Source organism: Mytilus edulis, unplaced genomic scaffold, assembly GCF_963676685.1.
Source record: "Mytilus edulis unplaced genomic scaffold, xbMytEdul2.2 SCAFFOLD_1460, whole genome shotgun sequence".
NCBI classification, from domain to species: Eukaryota; Metazoa; Mollusca; class Bivalvia; order Mytilida; family Mytilidae; genus Mytilus; species Mytilus edulis.
Window position 1 is genome coordinate 952 of NW_027268255.1, and position 23,423 is coordinate 24,374.

Sequence of the window (23,423 nt, forward strand, 5' to 3'; positions counted from 1 at the left end):
TATGTTTATATGTGTAGTTATAGGACAATCAATCTCATATATCTACTCAATGCTATTCAGAAGTCTAGTCTGTGTTTTTTTGGGGTTTTTTTCGAAACAGAGGGCTAACGAGCCGGATATACTACATGTCACTCAAGTCGCATTGGCTTTACTTCAGAACTCATTTCATTGGTTAAACATTCCCCCTATATATCCATGTACTATTATTTATCATGTACTGATACTGTGCAGTCTGAACTATGGGACACATACAAAATAGCTGATTCGAAACAATTGATACATTGATAGTTGCTTTGTATAAAATTAATTCAAATTATATCGTGCGTTACTCTGTATTATATACCTTATGTTATTCGGCTAACCTAAAAACCAATAGCAAAAACAAACAATAACAAAATTTTACAGTAGTATGAATGATAATATGCAAACCGTTTTGGACTATCCGGTTGTAAACAAAATGGCTACAAAATACAAAGAGACGTTCGAATTGTTTGAAGAACCGGTTGTCAGTGGTAACGAGACTTTTCCTGTTATCGTTACAGGTGCCTCGTCCAATCATTACCACGAATCCTTCTATTCCTATATTCAACACTTTCAAGGAGAAAATTGCATTACGATACAAAGGGATAAAGTTGACTATTATGATCTCGGTTTAACGAGATTTCAAAAACGGGAGTTAAAAAACTTTTGCAGTTGTGAAATTAGGACTTTTCAATTCAATGAATACCCTTCGTTTGTACGGGAACTGAGAAATTTTTCTTGGAAAACTATAATTATATACACAGTCTTAAAACAATACAATTTCGTTATGTGGGCCGATACATCGGTTAAATTTACAGGTACGAAGGGAGCTTATGACGTGTTTTTTCAACAAGTAAAACAAGTTGGCATTCTTGTAAGAAAGAATAACCAAAGTGAAACAGCTCGAACTTTTTACCGGACGAAAGAAGAAACATTTAAATATCTAAATGAACAATCATGTATGTTCGATTTCAAAATATTAAGGGCTGTATTCATAACAATTTGGAAAACATCATTTACGTGGAAATATATTATACAACCTTGGCTAGCATGTGCCTTGACAGAACATTGTATGTCTCATTTCGACCCAGGGTTAATCATGTATTGTGATCCAAAGAAGGAAGTTTTATATCACTGTCACAGGTTCGATCAGGCGGTTTTAAGTATAATTCTGCAGAGACTGTTCAATGTCAATTATGATATAGTGACCTTGAACCGTCTACCGGAAGTTAACCAAATTGACAGATCAAAACGTTATTTCATAAAAGGGGAGTTAACTCTTTTAAAAATCAAATGAACACTTTAATCAACTGATATAAGTAAAAAAATATATTAAGCTCCTCTATGAATTATGATATAGTGGCCTTAAACCGTCTACAGGAGGTTCACCAATGTGATAGATCTCAACGTTAGTTCATTAAAGAGGTATAAGCCTAATAATCGAGTCGTATATTACGATCACTACGATCACTCCATTACTGGATAGATGGCGCTGAATTATTCTAGTTATAAAGTGGTACAGAACAAGTGAGCTAACTCTTTTAAAAGTCAACTGAACGCTTTAACCACCTGATATAGTTAAAAAAAATCAAACTTCTATTATGAGAAAAGTTAAGTGTTTTTTCAACTGCTGTATATCCAATGATATTATTCAAGTGAATTGTGTGGTTCAAATTTCAAAAGTTATATACTTTTGTCAACAGGTCTAAGTCATTATATTGTCAACATCTTGTGAAAATTAAACCAGCCAAATATATATTCTAGTCAAATTTTGAGCACCCAATTTAATGAACCTATTGTAAGGTATTAAGATGCAGCACAAATAATTCGGACCCGGTAAATAAACTTATCATAGATACCAGGACTAAATTTAGTATATACGCCAGACGCGCGTTTCGTCTACAAAAGACTCATCAGTGACGCTCGAATCCCAATAAGTTAAAAATGCCAAATAAATTACGAAGTTGAAGAGCATTGAGGACCAAATTCCGAAAAGTTTTGCCAAATACAGCTAAGGTAATCTATGCCTGAGGTAGAAAAGCCTTAGTATTTCAAAAAATTCTAAAATTTGTAAACAGTAAATTTATAAATATAACCATATATATCAATGACAATTCATGTCAGCACAAAAAGTGCTAACTACTGGGCTTGTGATACCCTCGGGGAAATAAATCTCCACCAGCAATGGCATCAACCCAGTGGTTGTAAATAAACTCATCATAGATACCAGGAATAAATTTAGTATATACGCCAGACGCGCGTTTCGTCTACAAAAGACTCATCAGTGACGCTCGAATCCCAAAAAGTTAAAAATGCCAAATAAAGTACGAAGCTGAAGAGCATTGAGGACCAAAATTCCTAAAAGTTTTGCCAAATACAGCTAAGGTAATCTATGCCTGAGGTAGAAAAGCCTTAGTATTTCAAAAAATTCAAAAATTTGTACACAGTAAATTTATAAATATAACCATATCAATGACAATTCATGTCAGCACAAAAAGTGCTGACTACTGGGCTTGTGATACCATCGGGGAAATGAATCTCCACCAGCAGTGGCATCGACCCAATGGTTGTAAATAAACTCATCATAGATACAGGACTAAATTTAGTATATACGCAAGACGCGCGTTTCGTCTACAAAAGACTCGTCAGTGACGCTCGAATCCCAAAAAGTTAAAAATGCCAAATAAAGTACGAAGTTGAAGAGCATTGAGGACCAAAATTCCTAAAAGTTTTGCCAAATACAGCTAAGGTAATCTATGCCTGAGGTAGAAAAGCCTTAGTATTTCAAAAAATTCAAAAATTTGTAAACAGTAAATTTATAAATATAACCATATCAATAACAATTCATGTCACCACAAAAAGTGCTGACTACTGGGCTTGTGATACCATCGGGGAAATGAATCCTAACCAGCAGTGGCATCGACCCAGTGGTTGTAAATAAACCCATCATAGATACCAGGACTAAATTTAGTATATACGCCAGACGCGCGTTTCGTCTACAAAAGACTCATCAGTGACGCTCGAATCCCAAAAAGTTAAAAATGCCAAATAAAGTACGAAGTTGAAGAGCATTGAGGACAAAATATTCCATATTTAACGAAGAGAAAGAAAACTTTTATTCTAGATCTTTTAAAACTGTCTAATTTGTGGGCGGGAATGTTATGTTTATCTTTATAATACTGGTTAATGAAATCATTACAGTGTGTACTGGCTGGTCATTATCGCGTATGATACGATTTTGACACGCCTACCTGCATAGTGCATAGATTTGTAGTATAAATATATAGATGTAGTTTATAGAATAGAAAATTAGATCAGAAATATAGTTATTAATTATTATAAAGCCAAGCGAGTAAAACACGGATCTATCACTTATTCGGATTTACCGGTGAAACAGTAGATAGTTTTAATGAAGTACAAGTACACACCCGTAATATCGCGGGTCCGTGACTGAATTAAAGTATATAACTATGCCTAAGCCTTATTTTAGTAATTGGTATTGTCAACTGATAAAGTCATGTCGATTATAAGATACACAGTTTTCTCTGCTTTCAAATCTTTCTGTTTGAACCCGTCGACCTGGAACTTATCAATTATTGAAAATATTAATTATTTGGAAAACAAAAGGTCCAGGCTTTCCAGGAATGGGGTATTTTTTAATCAACAGCATTGTCCTATATTAGTTATCTTAGAAAGTCTTGCTGATTGCTGAATAAAGCTACAATAGGAAACAATTTGACAATGATTGAATTTAGTAGTGTCAGCCCTTCGATTATGACCCGTGTATATAGCAAAATCCTAAATACACCGTTTGGTGGTGCGCCTGTCAAATGCGGAACGTACAGATAAGGTAATAGCTAACAGGTGAATATACTATTGGTATCGGTATCGATTAGACCCTGAACTTGTTAATTATTGGCAATATTAATTATGTAGAAAACAAAAGGGTCTGGAGTGGTGTAATTTTTAATCTACATCATTGTCCTATATTAGTTATATATAGAGTTGAATTCTTTGATTTGTCGTTTTTACCCGATGACGGCTGACAAATCGGACCTCGTAATTTTAGTATTCTAGATATTTGATATCCATTAGAGCGCAAAGCAGAATAAGACAGATGAATAAAGAAGTGGTACCTATAAGCTGACAAAATAAACTTTTAATGATTTTGATTTGCATGGTTAAGATGTTACTCTACATTTGAACAAATGGCTTTGATGCTTGATGTTAGCAAAACTTAAGTTTATAAAGCTATTCATGAAATTTGACCAATACTTCATGAAGCTTTCAGATCAATGATAACATGACCTTCACCTGAAAAATAGGAATCAATGTAGGGTGATTGACCAGAATTGGAAGAAGCAGTTGAATTTATTGATGGCATCTCCAATTGAATAAATCGCCCAACCGAAAACCACGGCAGGCATCTTTTATTGTGAGCTAATTATAGATTATCGTTGATTATCTCAACGAGATTGATTTTCTCGCTTGAGCCGGTATGGCGAAAGTGAGAAAAGCAATCGAGATGAGATGACGAATGATAATGTGTTTATTGCTATTTTACCTATGAAGACGTTGTTCATTTCATTGACAACGGCGCGTGTTCCCTTAGTTTCTAGCGATAATTTTCATATCGACTCGACTGGCCGATAAGGGGAAGCGGGGAAAATAGCAAAATCAAAGGAAAATTCGTAAAATAGCGATAATTAACATTATAAGCATTTCCCATTTCTCTCACTTCCATTTTTCATTTCGTTTTCGACTTATTGTGAACATGTCTAGTAGGGCTAATACAAGAGCCCTGCTATTTCGAATTGTTAAATTTCTTTAAAAGGCCTTTTGATCCCTGAGTGCCTGTTTGTATGATTTACATTTGACTTCTGACCTTGAATATTTGTAGTTTGACCAATCTTTAGAAGTTAATCAATAACTGAACTGAAGAATTGAGCTCGACTTGGTATTTCCAAAAGTTAAATACTCTAAAGTGATGATTACCTGTACATTTTCAAGTGTACCAAATTTGTAAATTTGAACATGAAACTGGTTGACTGCAATCGGCAATTCTCGGGTCAATACGCTTTTCTCCTTCTGAAGTTACGGAATCGACCGAGCTGTGACGAATGTGGTTGGCGGATGTAAATTGTTATTTGGATGGAGAGTTGTCTCATTGGCACTCACACCACATCTTCCTATATCTAAGTAAGCCCAGCTTGTTATTATTGACTTAATAATTTGTATTTCCTCCATGTGGTAATATGCATGTAAAACAGGTTCAGGTGGTACATAACACTACAGGGAGATAACTCTGTGTAAAAATCAGCTAAACGTTTTTATTACTTTATATTGTTCAGGAAATATTTAGCTTCTCAATCATCAAAAATAGTGTTAACCTAACTGCTATTTGTCCAAAGAAAATTTTCCGATACAGTGTGTGGTTCAAGTTTTTTGAAATTTTATTATTTTCGTCGCAGGGTCAAAGCAAATATTTTGTCGAAATTTTATATTAAAACTAGTCAAATTTATTTTAATGAAGATGTTTGGTACCACCTTAATACACTGCATATATATTCATGTTTTTGCCTCTAAGCTTTTTAAAAGATCAATAGCGAAAGGTCATCAAGATTTGTTGAGGTGCGATCTAATCTTTAGTTTGTTTATAAATAAGATCATCAAAGTGGGATCAAAATAGTGTTTCACTCAAGATTTTCAATTTTAAATACCTCCTGGGACATCTTTTATTTAAGATAATATAGTGTTTCCAATACAAAATGTAACCTGAATAATTCAATCCTGACAGCTTTTTTATTTTAATTCATTCCTCATTATGTTTTACTTTTCTATTATTGTGTATGCGTTTTTATGAGCATTGAAACATGACAAACTTTTAATCTACCTTAACATTAATGAACCGAAAACAAAAGATTTCTGATTGATTTTATAATTTTTGAAAGATATATGTAAAGCTGTTCACTTTCCATACCATTTATAAAAATATTTATATACACCCCGTATAACCCCGATACAAATGAAACCGGACGTTGACGCGTTCGAAGCGATAATCAGGACAATATTTAGGATGACAACAATTTCGAATGCCTCTCTAGAACTTATTTGAGTATAAATAAATATGTGAATGTGCATGCTAGTTTATTTATTCAATTATACAATTGTTGTTAGTTTTAGATATTGCATAGAACGTTTGATAAAACTGCTAGATGCAAAACGCACAGACATGGTGCAATTTCATACGTTTTATGAGATAAACAATGCTGAATATCTTTTCGTGCATACACCTTTGCGTATTGATACCTTAAGCAATAACAAATAACTATACTTTGAATTACTACGTGCCTTCAAATGTTCCCTAGAACTAAGAGTAAACGCAATATCATAGTAAATAAGTTTTCTCTTACTGTATTGTTCGTTCCACTAAATGTATCGCGTTCGTTGTGCGTTTTAAAAAAATCACTGTACAGTTCGTTGACAAAAACCGTAACAAATCACTTTCTTTTCAAGGTATTCGAGATGATGTCGGCGACCCTATTTTCTGTATTTTATTGTAAATGTTTATCCGTTAAATTAGTCAAAATAGTTGAACTTAACTCACCAGTCACCCAAAGCGAAAATTGCAGTGTTTAACCAGCGTACATCTGATAGGAATGTTTCTATTGAAAATTGGGACTTTCAACGTAATTCCAGATGAAATGAACAGTTAATAAATATATTCCAGAGGAAATAAAGTTTCAAAAAGTATAGAACAGTCATTAAAACATTAATGACTTCCTTTTTTTACAATTTGAGGGCTCTTCCAAATTCTAATGTTGGTCCAAATTCGCATAGACGAAAGCAGACATAGGAGCTCGTTGAATTTAGTTTGCCGAATGCCTTAGATGACATTCCAACTGCTTTATCTATGGGTGTATATAGTTGGCTATAAAAGACACCAATATAAAAAAAAATGTGAAAAAATAAAAACGAGAAAACTAACGGTTATTTATTTATAACTTAGGGATTATTTATCAAAGAAAAAAAATATGACAGATCTATATAACCTATGTTATACAGGCCCATGGCGTAGGACCGACACGAAATAAATGCGGCGGGATTAAACATGTGAGGCAGAGCCCCCAACCCTCACCTTAACCTGGGAGACTGGTGTAACAGCACAACTTATAAAAATAGTTGCATTTGGCTCAACTCAAAATGTCGTTACAGGGCACAAAAACCATATACATAAAATATCGACAAAGGAGTAATTGTAGTAACTGATAGTTATTTCAAAGCGAATTAAAACTAAGAGGTAAATCATGTATCTAAAGTATTAGTCACTGAATATGTTCCAGACTGTATGAGTATTTGGACCGTACGCGTACGGTCTGGGCCATTGCGTACTTTTTCAAAATACTCATACGGTCGGACCGTACATGTAGTATCTGTTGCTACTTTGTGCTTATCCTGAACGGTAAGCAGCCAACAATCAGCTATTACGTACGCATGTCATTAAGGGCATACGATACAGTTTTGATCCAGTATTTACAGTTTGATGAAAATTTCCATATAGGCTATTTTTTGCCTGACTAAATCAAATATGTAATAAAAAATATACCTTCATGTGCTACTTTTTGAGTTAAATGAGGTCAAAATTTTGTATATTTGTTCCAAATTCGAATTTGTGGCCGTATTTTCCCTTTCGAAAGAAAGCCAAAACTTTTTTGTTTTAAAAGATAAACACAAACTGTTTTTGTTTAATAATTTGTAATTTCTGTATTTATAAGTATCCTAAAAAAAATTTGCATGTTTTATTCAGAAATAACTCATATTTATCAAATGGTCATGAATTGAGAAAAAAAAACGTAATTTTTTTGCTGTATATTTATCAAAATTAAAAAAAAAATGCACTATTTACAGTTGTATATTTGGTCCACATAATCTCCCTGCAAAATGAAACAAAATGTAATTTTAAAAGATAGGGGTCCATGCACTCGTTTTCAAATCAAACCAGTTTGAATGATAAAAATCAGTCGAAAAATGCATCTTTTCCCGATGGTCCGAGACCACAATTATTTCGTAGTGAATTTCTTTTAGAACATAAATGAAAATATAAAAAATCCAACCTGCGCTTTCTCAAAGAAACTTTTACAGTGTGTTGTACTACTTTTGGGACAAATTATATCAAAATTATAGAAAACTTCATCGGCTCTAACTCAAAATATGGACAATTTTATGTTTAAGGCGTCTTGAAATCATTTGACAGCTTCCGAAGTGCTTATTTTCAACCTTTTTCACCTGCACCAAATCACTACTTTCCTTTAAAATTCTGGACCCAAATTTTTTTACAGTGTAATTTCACCCCCTACTTGCAATTTGAGGCATTAAACATGGAGAAATAAATTTGGAAGGGGTATCAAAATTAATGGCAAGTAACCCACTGTCAACACTAGGGACTATATATTCGTATCAAGGGACGACAATTGTGGTCTCGGACCCGATATGTCATAGTTTGACGTCGCGAAAATAACATTTTACGTTAGAAACGTCATTACCTCCCCTGTAACTGTATCGTATGCCCTTAACAAATAAAGGGGTCCAGAAATAGTTAAAAGTATTAACTGTGAAACGTTTCAATTTTTTATTGATAACTATTAAGACATGATAGAAGAAACAAAGCAAATGTCTAAGGTTATCTAGATTGATGATTGATGCTTTGCTCAATTGCATAATTTACCGATGACGCCACAGGTAACTGGGGAATATAAATATGGTCCTTTTGGTCTTCTCCGAAATAAGTCAAAATTTAAATGAAATGCATATGGGTGGGTATAGACTTTAAGGTGCTTAAAGTACCAGAATTACCAATCATGTAGATTTTGGCATCACAGTAGAAAGACAGTAATGTTCGAGAAAACTAAGCATACTCTTTATACCTTAAAAATTAAACAAACAAACAAAAAAATAATCGAAGAAAGCATTTCAGTTACTATTAAGGCAGCAACCATTTGATTTTCGGGGGGGGGGGGGGGTGGGGGGCTATGGTTTTTTTTTGGAAAAAAAAGTTTGTTTCCAGGTTTTGGTGAAAAAAATAATTTGTTTTGGACCCTGAGTAAAAAAAATTGTTTGTTTAACCCTCCGCTGCCACTATATGTAATGCTAAAATTGAAAGAAAAAAATTGTCTTCGGTTTGTCGCTAAAAAAATAGATTGTTCTTCGCCGAAGGCGAAAAAAAAAGTTTGCACAGAAAAAAAAACCATAGCCCCCCCCCCCCCCCCCCCCCCCCCCGAAAATCAAATGGTTGCTGCCTAAGAAGTATCTCTACATATTTTTATTTTTACATTAAAGAAACTGTATTACTATTGACGGCTATACGTTACATGTTCATTGTATACATATATTCTCTAGCCTTAATGTAACTCTATTGTAATCTATAACCCCCTTGGACCCGCCTCTGAAATTCAGGCCAAAAGCCTATAATCCATTAATTGTTTTTGATTGCTGCCTACATCAAAAAGAAGATGTGATATTAAAACAACTCTTCGCAAGAGACCAGACGACACAAAAACTAACAACTATATGTCCCCGTACGGCCTTCAACAATGAACAAAGCCCATACCGCATATTCAGCTAAAAAATCACACAGAAATGACAAATGTAAAACAATTCATAAGAGAAAACTAACAGCCTAATTTTTGCACAATATAGTGAACACAGAAATATATATATAGCCACTGATTACAAGCTCCTGGCTTTAGACATGCACATACAGAATATGGCGGGATTAAACATGCTAGCGGGCACCTAACCCACCCCTAACCGTACATTGACTGTCGTATGGTAAACATTTTCTAAAATGCTATCAAATTAGATATTCGGACGTGCGTATCTGTATGCTTAGTCATATTTGCATCTGTCGAGTTAATGTATTTCTACCAATTCAACTTTCGTATAAATAAGGGATTTTTTTTACATGTACAAAATACCTCCAAGAGTGTTTCGACAATACAACGGATATTATGGGTTGCTGTCTGCATGTTATGGTGGTAAATTATTTATTTTTTAAACATGCATATTGGTTATAATTATATCAAAGCATTATTTCATACACGCAAAATTCATTGACAAACGCAATACTGTGTCAACGAAGCGTACAGTATAAAAAGATGTAATGACAACGAAGCGTACACAACATGAAAATAAAGACACATTAAAACGTGTATTTTTTTGTTTCTAGACACAACACAAACATACGACCTTTTTAAGTTTGTTAATTTTAACTATGAAATTTTCAAAAATGTATGTTATAAAAACTATGAGTAACAAGAAACATTAAGTTTTGAATATTTAAAAATACCAAGCACGTTTTATCATTGATATCGTCGTGCGTTGTTTGATGTTTGTATATAAAAATTCCACATATTTGAAAAACCTTTTAGTAACTAATGAGTATTATGGCAAAGAATATATTGGAGCAAAATATCCTAAGAATAGATGTTGGATTTCTTAAAAAGTATTAATTTCTTACTGTCTGAACTCAGTGTTATACGATGTGTTCGATTCGAACGCGTCAACGTCCGGTTTCATCTGTATCGGGGTTATACAGGGTGTTACTTGTTTTGTTAATATTTCTTTTTTGATCGAATTAAGCCATTTCAATAGATATTTTATAGTGTCTTTTCATTTTGTAATGTTATACAACTGTTTCGGGTTATGGTGAGCATGGTAAAGATTGGTGCCTATTAAAACGTTTAAACCCGCTGCATTTGTTTGCACTTGCCCTAAGTCATGAACCTGTTATTCAATGGTTGTCGTTTGTTGATTGTGTTTCCCGATTCTCGTTTTTTATATAGATCTTTGGTTTACTGTTTGAATTGTTTTACCATGTTTACACTAGACATTGTTTGGGTTCTGTATAGCTTGCTGTTCGGTGTGAGCCAAGGCTCCATGATGAAGACCGTACTTTGACTTTGTTTTACTTTTTACAAATTTTGACTTGAACGGAGAGTTGTCTCATTGACTCTCATTCCAAATCTTCTTGTATCTAACCAATGCTATATATAAGGAGTCATTTGATAATATTGTCATTATGTGCTTTCCTGTTTGTGTTTTATTTGTGTATTGTGGTTTTCTAGATATTAGAAAGTTAATGTATTTAACTCTCATGTTCTTTATTGGCAAGGGTGGCAGGAACAAAAAATCAAAGTAATTGTAAGCACTGAAACGTAAATCTTGCTTTAATTTATCATTTGGAAGTAAAATTAAAAAATATTGCATTGAATAAAACATTGGTAAACAACCATTCCGGACAATGAGCGATAACTCCAATTTTTAAAGATGACTTTATAAATAATGACATAATTTCTTTCTTTGGAATAGATATTAGATTCCTGCACCTTCTTAAAGTTATGTAAATTTCTTGACAGGTGTAGCATTATTTTGTGACTTGAAAATCTGAGCATTTATTACATTGATAAATGTTCATGAATATGAAGTATAGAATGTTATGATAAATGTGTAACGGAGGGGGTCGGTGACGACACCTCCCGGGACGTGTAGTGGCCAGTACTTCGCCCCTATTCGACCATCGGGATACCTGATATCAGATTATGGCTGATAAACAGACAATATATCAAATGAAACTATATTTTATTCACAAATGTACAGTGATTGCATGAATTTAACAAAGTCGGAATTAAACAGGAGTCAGAAAACTTTCTTAAATGGAGTTCAAAAATAAAGTAATTGCAAATGTAAAAATGAAAAATAGAGTGTTCCCAGAGTTAGTCTTTTAAGTAAAATAAAGTTAATTTGCTTCGCGTTGTGTTTAAAAGTAGTAAAATTGCACCAAAAAGGGGTGACTAACTCTGGCGAACTGCACCGAAGTGGTGGCTAACTCTAAACTCGATTAGTACTAATATTAGTTCCGGCGAGTATTTGGAGGCCTGTGCAAGGCCGACTCCGACTGAATATCAAATAAAATCCTAATCTTGTCATTAAACAGGGTAACTTTAACAGAAAAGGTACTGAAGAAAAGTTAAATAAATGAATATTCTTAAAACATGATAAAAGCATCAAAAGTTAAACAATGAAACAATTAAATTAACATTCTTTACTTTTATCTTACTATATTTAAATCAAATTTAACTTAAAATAAACATTTAAATACTAAATAATTAATCTGTCCAAATTAAGGGAATTAACCTAGGCACATCAAGGCACATCTATTACAATCCTCCCCCCTTAGGACAAATATTAAAGAAATTAATATTTGGGAAAAGAACTATTTAAAATAGATGTGGTAAAAAAACAATAAATAATATAATTCAATGCACATAAAATGTCAATAAATGTCACAAAAATGTCATATAATCACACAGTCCAACCATAGGAAAAGTTCCACACAGTATAAACGTCCAGGAATAGGCGGTAAACACAAATTATAAAGTACGGTCCATAGAATATAAATGTAAACGGACACAGTTATACAGCATTCAATAAAACACAGTTCTAGATTCGAACGAAAACGGAATGTTAATACGGATAATCTGCATGGTCCAAGTTGTACCAGGTATAGTCCACCAATTGTTGTTCTCACGAAAAAACTTTAAACGTGTGTTTTCAGGTTTTAAAAAGTCCATCGTTGTACCAGGTTAAGTCCACCATTGTAGATCTCACGGAATCACGTATAACATGTGATTCCGGGTTCAAGATGATCAAACGTTGTACAAAAAGTAAGAAAGGTGTTCTTGATAACAAGAACTGCTTACTTTGTCAGCTGGTTGTCTTCACACATAAACTAACTGCCACTTAATAGATTTCTGCCATGACTTATAAAAGTCACAATAGGAACACCATAACAAAACTAAACAAATTTAAAACAATAAAACTTGTTCAGAAAGGTTAAAAATCCAAAAAAATGAGCAAACTCATAAATAAACCTATTCAAACAAGAAACTTAGCTACAAACTAAACAAACCAACATCTAAAGAAAAACACAATCAAATCAAACAACGTTTTGAGGGTGGTTTTGATGGCAAAACCGGCACATTAACGTGACCAAGAAAAACAACAAATCCAATGAAAACTTTGAAACCATACCTACTAAACAATAATATAAACTGACGAAATAAGTAAAATACTAAATATACAAATTAAAACTAAAAAAACATACTATATGAAAACTTTAACTTTTCCTGTCTTGCAACAAGAAGTTTGCACATTATCATCCCCAAAATAAACAGATGAAAATCTAACCAAGTCAGATGGAAATAAATTCTGAACTCTGTTGACAACTTTGCATGATTTTTTCACTTTCTTATGAACTGCAGTAGAAACTGGTTTTTCTGATTCAACAACATGAACAGAATTGACACTTTTACAAACTTTATTAGGACAATTAGCTCTAATATGTCCAACTACCAAACAATTAAAACATTTTTTAACTTTAAACTTCTTATAAACCAGCTTTTTAAGAACTTTGACAATTTGATCAAAACCAGACTTCAAACAACTAAAATCTAAACTTTCTTCACTTTCCTCAATTTCACATTCAACAGGTCCAATTGTCAAATTAAAACATTCAAACTCTGTAGCCAAAAATATAGCATCATCAAAAGTTTCAGGATGCTTAAAATGGACAAACTTTCCCATTTCCTTCTCTAACTTTCCAATAAAAAGATCCATAAAATAAGTTTGCATACTTTGAAAATTATCTGGATACGCACGATGACATAAAAGTTTGAATCTATGTCCAAAATCGAACACAGATTCATTTGACAAAAATGTACAACTATTCAGTTGAAATTTATAAAAAGCTATCCTTTCCTTAGGATTAAAGCGTTGAAAAAGTAAACTTTTCAAAAAATCATAGCTTTGCAACTGAGTTGGAGTAAGAAGACGTAAAATAGTTCGTGCTTCTTCTCTTAAGTTTATTACTAACTGAAGAGCCATTTCAGATAAATTCCAGTTATTCCAAAGACTAACTGCTTCAAATTGAATAAAATAATCTTGTACATCGGCACTAACACCGTCAAAAGTACAAGGTTTCTGTTCAAACTTTATCATTTTTTAAATCAAAAATTGAACAAAATCAAAAATAAATGTAATAAAAATATTCAAACCAAAACTGAGGGATCAGATATCCTGGTCACGGCACCATTTGTAACGGAGGGGGTCGGTGACGACACCTCCCGGGACGTGTAGTGGCCAGTACTTCGCCCCTATTCGACCATCGGGATACCTGATATCAGATTATGGCTGATAAACAGACAATATATCAAATGAAACTATATTTTATTCACAAATGTACAGTGATTGCATGAATTTAACAAAGTCGGAATTAAACAGGAGTCAGAAAACTTTCTTAAATGGAGTTCAAAAATAAAGTAATTGCAAATGTAAAAATGAAAAATAGAGTGTTCCCAGAGTTAGTCTTTTAAGTAAAATAAAGTTAATTTGCTTCGCGTTGTGTTTAAAAGTAGTAACATTGCACCAAAAAGGGGTGACTAACTCTGGCGAACTGCACCGAAGTGGTGGCTAACTCTAAACTCGATTAGTACTAATATTAGTTCCGGCGAGTATTTGGAGGCCTGTGCAAGGCCGACTCCGACTGAATATCAAATAAAATCCTAATCTTGTCATTAAACAGGGTAACTTTAACAGAAAAGGTACTGAAGAAAAGTTAAATAAATGAATATTCTTAAAACATGATAAAAGCATCAAAAGTTAAACAATGAAACAATTAAATTAACATTCTTTACTTTTATCTTACTATATTTAAATCAAATTTAACTTAAAATAAACATTTAAATACTAAATAATTAATCTGTCCAAATTAAGGGGAATTAACCTAGGCACATCAAGGCACATCTATTACAAATGTACTATATTTTGTGTATCAAAATGGCAGTGATAAGCCTTGGAAGATTTCGATATCAAGTCAGTAACATAGGGTTTGGTTGCATTTAGTGCAATCTTTACCCCCAAAATACAAACTTTTGTCTCATGCTGTTACACCACTGTACCAGGTTAAGAGGAAGGTTGAGTCACACAAACATATTTGACCCTATCACTTTTTTTATTTCGCTGTCCGAAGTCAGGAGTCTGTAATTACATTGTTGTTTTTGATTGCTGTCAGTGTCTGCTATTAATGTTTGCTATTTTATATCAGATTTATGGTAAATCTGACAATAAGCTGTTTTTTCCTTTTAATTTTTACATTTTATCATGCCTGTACGTATTTTAGCTGACTATACAGAGCTATTTTTCGCATTGTTGAAGGCTGAACGTACGGTATCGCAACATTAGTTGATAATATTTTCATGTCATTTGGTTAGTTGTCTCATTGGCAATCCAACCACAGTTCTTTAATGGTTTCAAAGGCGATTTATTTTGAAAAAAAACAATTGAGAGAACGAAAGGACCGATAACTCTGCATAGGAGATTGCCCTCATCTAACAGATAGAAGGAGAGTGGCGGATTCTACCGAGGATTGCCAATTGGGGAGATTGGTGATGGCAATGCCGGAAAACTGTGAAATCTTCCTATATCTATCTACTAACTGTTAAAAGACCTTGTGAGATCCAGTAGTTATATCTTAATCTATTAAAAGTTTGTAATACTAGTACACCACTATGAAAGAGGTCTTTATGTATCTATACAATGATCAAACTCTTTTTTCTTTAAGTTAAGAAATATACTGATAGACTTTAAAAAACGCAACACTAGATTATACGTTTTAATTCAAATTTGTAAATACAATGTATGCAATTTTTGTAAAATAAATGTATTAACATAAGTTTCATTCATTTCTACATTGTTTTAAAAAGTGTGCAGTTCGAAAGTTGAATTGATTACATTATTTTTAATGTTTAAATCACGTGGTATGCACTGAAACCCTGCTAATACTTATCTAGACATTATTGGTGCTACACTTCCTGAGCACCTGCGATCCCTCCGTTTTTGGGCATGGACAAATAACGCAAAAAATATTTGTGTATAGTTGGCTGATTACAGGACAAACCATAATAAATGAAAGATGTAATATTTTATCTGAACTTGAATTACGTTTTGTCAACGTCAGCAAATATAGCTTGGAATGTCTGCCCTTGGTCCTCTACATTGCGCATACTCACATTTTTAAATCCTACTTTTTCTAATGTTTTCATATACTCAACATGATCTGAAGTCTGGCCGTATTTCAAATATTTTTTCTGAGTGATCGCTTTAATAGAGTCAACTCGAATAGTTGTCACCATCCTCGCACGCGGTCGCATAACTCGGTAAAGTTCACGACACCCAGCCTGTAGATCAGGCCAAAAATAGTAACAATTACAATGAAACAGTCTGTGAAACGTGTCATTTTCGAAAGGAAGATCGAGAACATTTCCTTTTTGAATGCATACTTTCCCATCGTGTATTTGCTTTGCTAGCCGTCTTTTGGCTAGTGAGATCATTTTATCAGAAAAGTCTATACCATATATTTTACCATTGCCACCTGAAGTAAAAAAGAATCTAATATTAAACCTTAAAAATATGAACTACTGTTATTGTACAATTGTGATAAGAACAAGAGCACATTACATTGTATGTAAACAAAAAAATAAAGATAGTTTACGAAATAATAAAACAGCTACAAACAAAGAAATTAAATAAAAGAGGTATCCATAGCCCTAGTCCCGTGAAATTTACATCTTATTTTAACAGACTTTCAACACACTCTTTCTCAAAAATATACATACATGTATATATCTCATTTGTTTGTATATATATATTTGTCTTTTAGTTACTTTTCACTTTATCAATGTGTACACTGTGGTAAAAAAAAAAACCGTCTCATTTCCATATGTTTGCCATATTTCACGTCTGAATTATTTTGTACTGCATTTTCGATTAATTTCTAAGAAAGAAAATTAACATTGACATCTTCAAACAATGTATATAGGCATATTTTAACCTGTATAGATTATATTTAATTTTAATATGACGTGCTTCGTTCGCTTTGTGGACAAACCGATGCTCTAAATCCAATAAAATTTGTTTGCACATGCGTATATTGACTACTGCAGAATAATGAATTTTATCAAATTGGCATGCATTTAATATATTTCATTGACTTAAAACACTTCCAAAATTCATTTATTATGACGGTAATGTGTTGCATTCCGAAATTGACAATATTTGACCTAGATACGACAACCATTCATTTTGACTGTTCAAACTCCTCCCTCTGAAAAATCACAGTGCAAGTCGTTTGCTTCTTTACAAACAAAAAAGTGAGGTTCATGGAAGAGCCTACATAAACGATCTACACTTATACACATCAGACATAGAAATTACCTTAATTGTCCTAATCAGAATCGAAATAATTGATGCAAACTATACTTTATTGTAGTTTTAACATAGTTGGGCATTATATTCGTGTTAGTTTAGCCCTCACTATCGCTCGGGCAAAAATAATCACGAATATAATGCCTACCCATGTTAAAACTACGATAAAGTATAGCTCGCATCAATTATTTTTTAAATTAGATTGGACGTTATCCCAATTACAATTATACAATATACAAACAAAGCAAGCTAGCTAACCAAAGTCTTACTTTACCAGCATTTGGAAATTATCTATCAAGTGGTCTTTAAGGAATAAATGAGATGAGGGACCCCAATCTAGACCCTCGTGAGAATCGCCTTACCCGTCACATATTTACAAGCTCACCCGTCACATATTTACAAGCTTACCATCACATATTTACAAGCTTACCCGTCACATGTTTACACGCAGCTTCAAGTCCAACTCCTGGTCCAAACCCGACCTCTAAAACATTGTGGTGTGGTTCAATCTGACACAGTTTTACAGCACTTTCTTCTAAAATCACATTTCGTCTCAAAAAGATATTCTGAATTTAAAATTTAAAAACAAAATTGTTGATGTGATTGGTGTCAAGATTTTAATATAAAGTTTCAAAATTTTCTTTTCATAACCTGATGAAAGATTTAAGATGTAAATGATACATCTGATAAAAAATTAAGCAACCTATATTATTTTTCTCGTTTGAATTGGTTTACATTGTCATTTCTGGGCCTTTTATAGCTGACTATGCGGTATGGGCTTTGCTCATTGTTGAAGGCCGTACGGTGACCTATAGTTGTTAATTTATGTGTCATCTATGGGTTGGTGGTAAATAACCATATTCTAGGAACAATAAATATGATTTCCGTATCATCTCTGCTTTATTAAAATTGTAAACGTATGGTGGTTCTGTGAAAGATTCAGCATTTAATTAAAAGGAATTGTGTTTATCTATAGCTTGCATTCATAAGAGAATAAGAAATACCACACCTCTTGATGTGCTTAGTACACAATGCAGTAATTTTGGACATGTCCAAAACGCACGGCTTCCGTTACGTTTTAAATTTTGTTTGGATATTATGTCTGAATTCGAGGTTTTACCATACATGCAAAAATGTAAAAAAAAATCATTTAAATACAGTAAAATGGGTATAATTATTCATAAAACTTCGAAGCGTGATAGCATCCTTGTTAATACAGTAAGCAATTACAAAGCAATTCGATTCATTTCATATTGTAGTACTGTCAATTTGTATTGCAGCAATCTGATGAGGCCCCTCATGGGGGGGGGGGGTCCTAGTAATCACATAATCACCATTTTTTTGCCAATATAATCACATAATCATTAAATATTTGCTTATCTTTAGTAATCAAATAATCATAAACTAAAAATACAGTCCTAGGTAATCAAATAATCATGAAATATTTGGCTTAATAATCAAATAATCATTAAAAAACGGCCAAGTAATCACATAATCAAAAACCCCATGAGGGCCCTCTATAGTATATATTAAGACAAATATTTACCTTCGTAACATACCATCCAAAGAAGCCACTTCCAGGTTTCCGCAGATTCTGTGCTAAATATTCTCTGAAGATACAAGTCATCCTCCTGAATATATGAAAGTATACATGTATAAAGTATATAGATAGATATAAGAAGATGTGGTATGAATGCCAATGAGACAACTCTCCATCCAAGTCATGATTTGTGAAAGTAAACCATTATAGGTCAAAGTACGACCTTCAACACGGAGCCTTTGCTCACACAGAAGAGCTCAGCAAGCTATTTAGGGTCCCAAATATTACCAGTGTAAATCCATTCAAACGGGAAAATGAATGGTCTAATTTATATTAAAAACGAGAAACGTGAAACAGTTATATATGAACCACATCCAGGGGCCGATCCAGCCATTTTAAAAGGGGGGGGGGTCCCAACCCAGGACAAAAGGGTGTGGGGTGGGGGTCCAACTATATGTTCCCATTCAAATGCATTGATCGGCCAAAGAAAAGGGGGGTTCCAACCCCCGGACCCCCCCCCCCCCCCCTCTTGATCCGCCTATGACGTCAACAAACTAAAACTACTGCACATCAGATTCCTGAACATAGTTATCAGAATAAAAATAAATACATTTGTTGAGGTTTTCAAAGGGATGAAATTTGCCAATGTGCACAAGTACAATGTGCTTATCAAGGGTTTGAGGTATGTAGGGGGGGAATTCTGAGACAAGTGCCTGTGTTTGAGGAAAGGGAGGCGCAATTTTCCGCAAAAGTTATTACCAAGGGTAAGCCGTTTACACCCCCTGAATCCTCCACTGATGTCATAATACCATTATCGTCAGCAAATAAAATGTACAAAAACAGTGCCTATACTAGTTATCATGAGTAATGAAATAACAGTACTGTAACTGAAGAGTTCTCGCCGTCAATTAGCAATTTGATGGTAGCAAATGCAATTGGACTGCATTTTGATTTTCTGTAGAGGAAGTAGGGATTTTAGAAATGATTGGATTGGCCTGGTCACACTAGAAAAACATAATTTTGATGATGTAACTAGATGCTCTTAAGAGCCTGTGTAGCTCGCCTGTCACGTGCATCTTCAACAATGGATATTCTACAAAACTGTACACGAATAAAGTTTATGATTGAACTCTCTTTTTTAAGGGGAAAAAAGGGGGGTATCGTGTTGCTGATCATTATTTTTCTGTTTACACTATCTCCCTTTCTTCTGTAGTCCCCCCTCCCAAAACACAAAACAAATGGTAAAAAAAATGTCCTTTATAGGCAACAACTCTTATGACTGACACTTTCTTAATGCGGATCTTGTATTGCTTGTCAGCTTAGTATTTTTAAGTTTCGAAGCATCTATTATAATGCGAAAGTAATATATAACGCCAAAAAACTGTTATTGAAAGTCATCATTGTCAAGAGCAATAACTACAATAAGGAATCGACTGCATGACAATTTCATCCATTGGCATGTTCGACACATTTGAAGTATCTTTTTCGCGCTGATTATTTCTGCTATTAAAAGCGTCTTTTTATCTACTATAGTTTTCATGATATAAACTAGCAATCGCACATAAACATTGATAAAATTAATTTCGGGGGAGCAAGATTTTGATGGTCAAGGGCATTACTATCCTTATGAAAGTTCATTATTCAGAATATGAATAAAATTTCTATCAAACCATCGTAACCGACATATATTTTGTTCTTTTATTGGAGGAAAAGGAACGACAAGGGTTATGTTTTTTTTCCTGAAAAATATTCTGATCCCCAATTGGATGAAAAAAAATTCTGATCAAGCAGATAACAAAAAAAATATTCTGAATGCAGATTTCCCCGATACCTAAAATATACAGTCACTGTGTTGAATTTTGGAGAGAAAAAAAATACCCAGAAAATAACATATACCTCCTCCTTTTTAACTCTTTTAGAAGTTAAATGGTTGTTCCCTCACAAGACAACATAACTTTATTGATTCACATTCTGTGCATTTTCAAAATATTTTGACTTTGCACCCGACTATTTTTATATAATAAAACAAATCAAGGATTTGTATAGTATACAAATCCTTGAACAAATCAATAATCATGCTGTATAAAAACCAAACTAATTTTACTCGAGGGTCAAACAAAATACAAAAAATAACCAATAATTCTATTTTTTTTTTTTTTTATTGTTATGGGTGTTATTTTATTTTATTGTAACAGTAATATGTGTTCAATTGTAACAAACCGTGATGCATGAGGAAAACATGGAAAGAGTATTTCTAAACAATGCGGATGAATTCGACTGATAACCTTTTATTTAATATTGCAGTTATATCTAGTATTTCCTTATTGCAAAAATCATGAGAATAATAAAATAAAATATTTTTCATGTATATTAATTCAATTTTTAAAGAGAAAGACAAATATTACATGACCATAGAACTATTTTTTAATGTATAATTTGGCCTACAGGTAAATAGGTCAAGTAACAGGTGCTTGTTTAAGAGCGCATGCGTGACAGATTAAATTGAATCGCCATCTTGGAATTTGAATGATTCAGTTCTGCTGTAATGTGAAGTTAATTTCAAGCATTCAAAGATTGTGTTTGTAAACTGAGTATTTCGAAAGCCACCTTTGGTTCAAGGCGGCAGTTATTTTCGGTAGGTACTAAGTAAAGGTATACAACAGGCCAATATTCCCTTTCTGACCTATATTTTCTCGAACCAAGTTTTTCTCCTTTGTTGACGGTTGGGTGTTCAAATACAACGGCTTACTCTCTGCAATACAACAAATAATACCGGTAGTTGCATAGTTGCACAAACTTGGGGTCGATGGAAAATACCCGTAGTAACCACAATATAAGGTTTGCTACTTGCATGAAGTTAATTTAAAAAAGGGGGAAGCGACGAGTGGACGAAAATTTATGATACATGCGAAGTATGACGCATGAAATCATCGGACTCAGAAATTTTATAGCTCGTACTTTATGGTCAATCCTTTGGTCCTGTTCAACTAAAAATCGTGATTAGAATAAGGTTTTTAGAGCATGGCAGGTACAAGTCTAATTAATGATGAATGAAGTCTTGATAGGCTATATTATGTTTCTGCTTTCGCCCTGGCTTTGACTATTTGTGAAGGGTCCTAAGGTAGATTTGGGTCCCAAGGACAAATATTCTAAACATCTTGTTAAAGTTTAAATTTACTTTTGAATTTCAACTGAAAGAATGAGTGTTGTGATGTTGCAGGAAGGCGTCAAAATTGTCTTCCTAAAGCAAGACATTTAATAAATTTATTTGGACTAGGCTGGTTACCAGGTACTAACTAGCTTTAGAACCATAGCTCTCATGGATATTGAGCTACATGTATATACAGCTACAGATCTTCATAAGTTAATATGAATGTTTTGATATTGAACAGTTTCAGACGGGTATTATATTGAATATTCCCTCTCAGGTCAATGTTTTACCAATGTCAATCGACAAAATCAGTTATTACAAAAATATGGTTTTTAATTATAAACGAATGTAAAAAATTTAACATTTTTTTGCACAAATAAACCCTGTAAGCAGATACATGTATAAGTATGTTGATGTTACAAGTAAAATCCCTTAAGGTGGTACCCAACACTTTCACTAAAATTAATTTGGCTCGTTTAATTTTCATAAAATTTTGACAAAGGATTTACTTTGACCCTTTGACAAAAATATAAAAATTTCAAAAAATTTGAACCAACCACTTTATCAGAAAAAGTACACTGGTTATATAGCAGTTTGACAAACACTAATGTTATCATTGAAAAGCTTAATATTCCCTTAACAACACAATGTAATTAAAATGTTTAGCTGATTTTACGAAGGAACGGAGCACAGACCAGAAAACATAATGCCCCTCTACTATCGTAGGTGGGGCATAAAACTATACGTACTGGACACAGAAAGAAAATTGTCGTTTCTGCATGGAGAATTAAACTTGGTTTCAAAGAATAAAAAGCTGACGTTTTGTCGATAAAACTAAGATATATATGTAGCTGACATGATTTAAATTTAAGTAAGGTCACCTATTTCCTGGTATCAAATAATTTGAAAAAAAAGAACAATGTATTGCCATATGACCTTTTACATTGAAGGGTTAAATTTGCATTAAGTCATGTTCAGACCCTTTAACAGAAAATAAAGGAATATGGAGTAAAGACGTGCACGGGGCCTGATCACACTCAAAGTCAATGCATAGAAAAAATACAAATTATCAATCCAAGTGGTCAAAGTTTTTATTTCTGTTCTTCATTTTGATAGTTGCTGGAGGGTCTTCAACAATAAAGAATCATTAATACCGTAAAACAAGGTCAAGATGGTCCCTAGTGTCGACTTAAGCAGTACAAGTACTTAAAGTATAATACTGCACTGTCACTATATTTTAATCTAGCCATAAAAAATCACCTAAGTCTTAGCACAAGACAGACAGACAGATCCCCGTATTTATGATTATGAGAATTACAATTTTTGCTTTATCCTACATATCAGTCTTAATGTTGTCCCTAAAACCTATATAGCTACAAGTCTTAAATTACA

General features: G+C 33.3%; 1 protein-coding gene across 1 annotated transcript; it reads right to left on the reverse strand.

The window, feature by feature from the left end:
- Positions 1 to 15,735: 15,735 nt before the first annotated feature.
- On the reverse strand, positions 15,736 to 18,959 carry LOC139507138 (uncharacterized methyltransferase YdaC-like; the record flags this gene model as incomplete). Its single annotated transcript, XM_071295646.1, is given in 3 exon segments — positions 15,736 to 16,507; positions 17,771 to 17,906; positions 18,887 to 18,959. Coding segments are annotated over 3 exon segments (643 nt in total), but the record flags the coding sequence as incomplete, so codon positions are not given.
- Between the last annotated feature and the right edge of the window lie 4,464 nt (positions 18,960 to 23,423).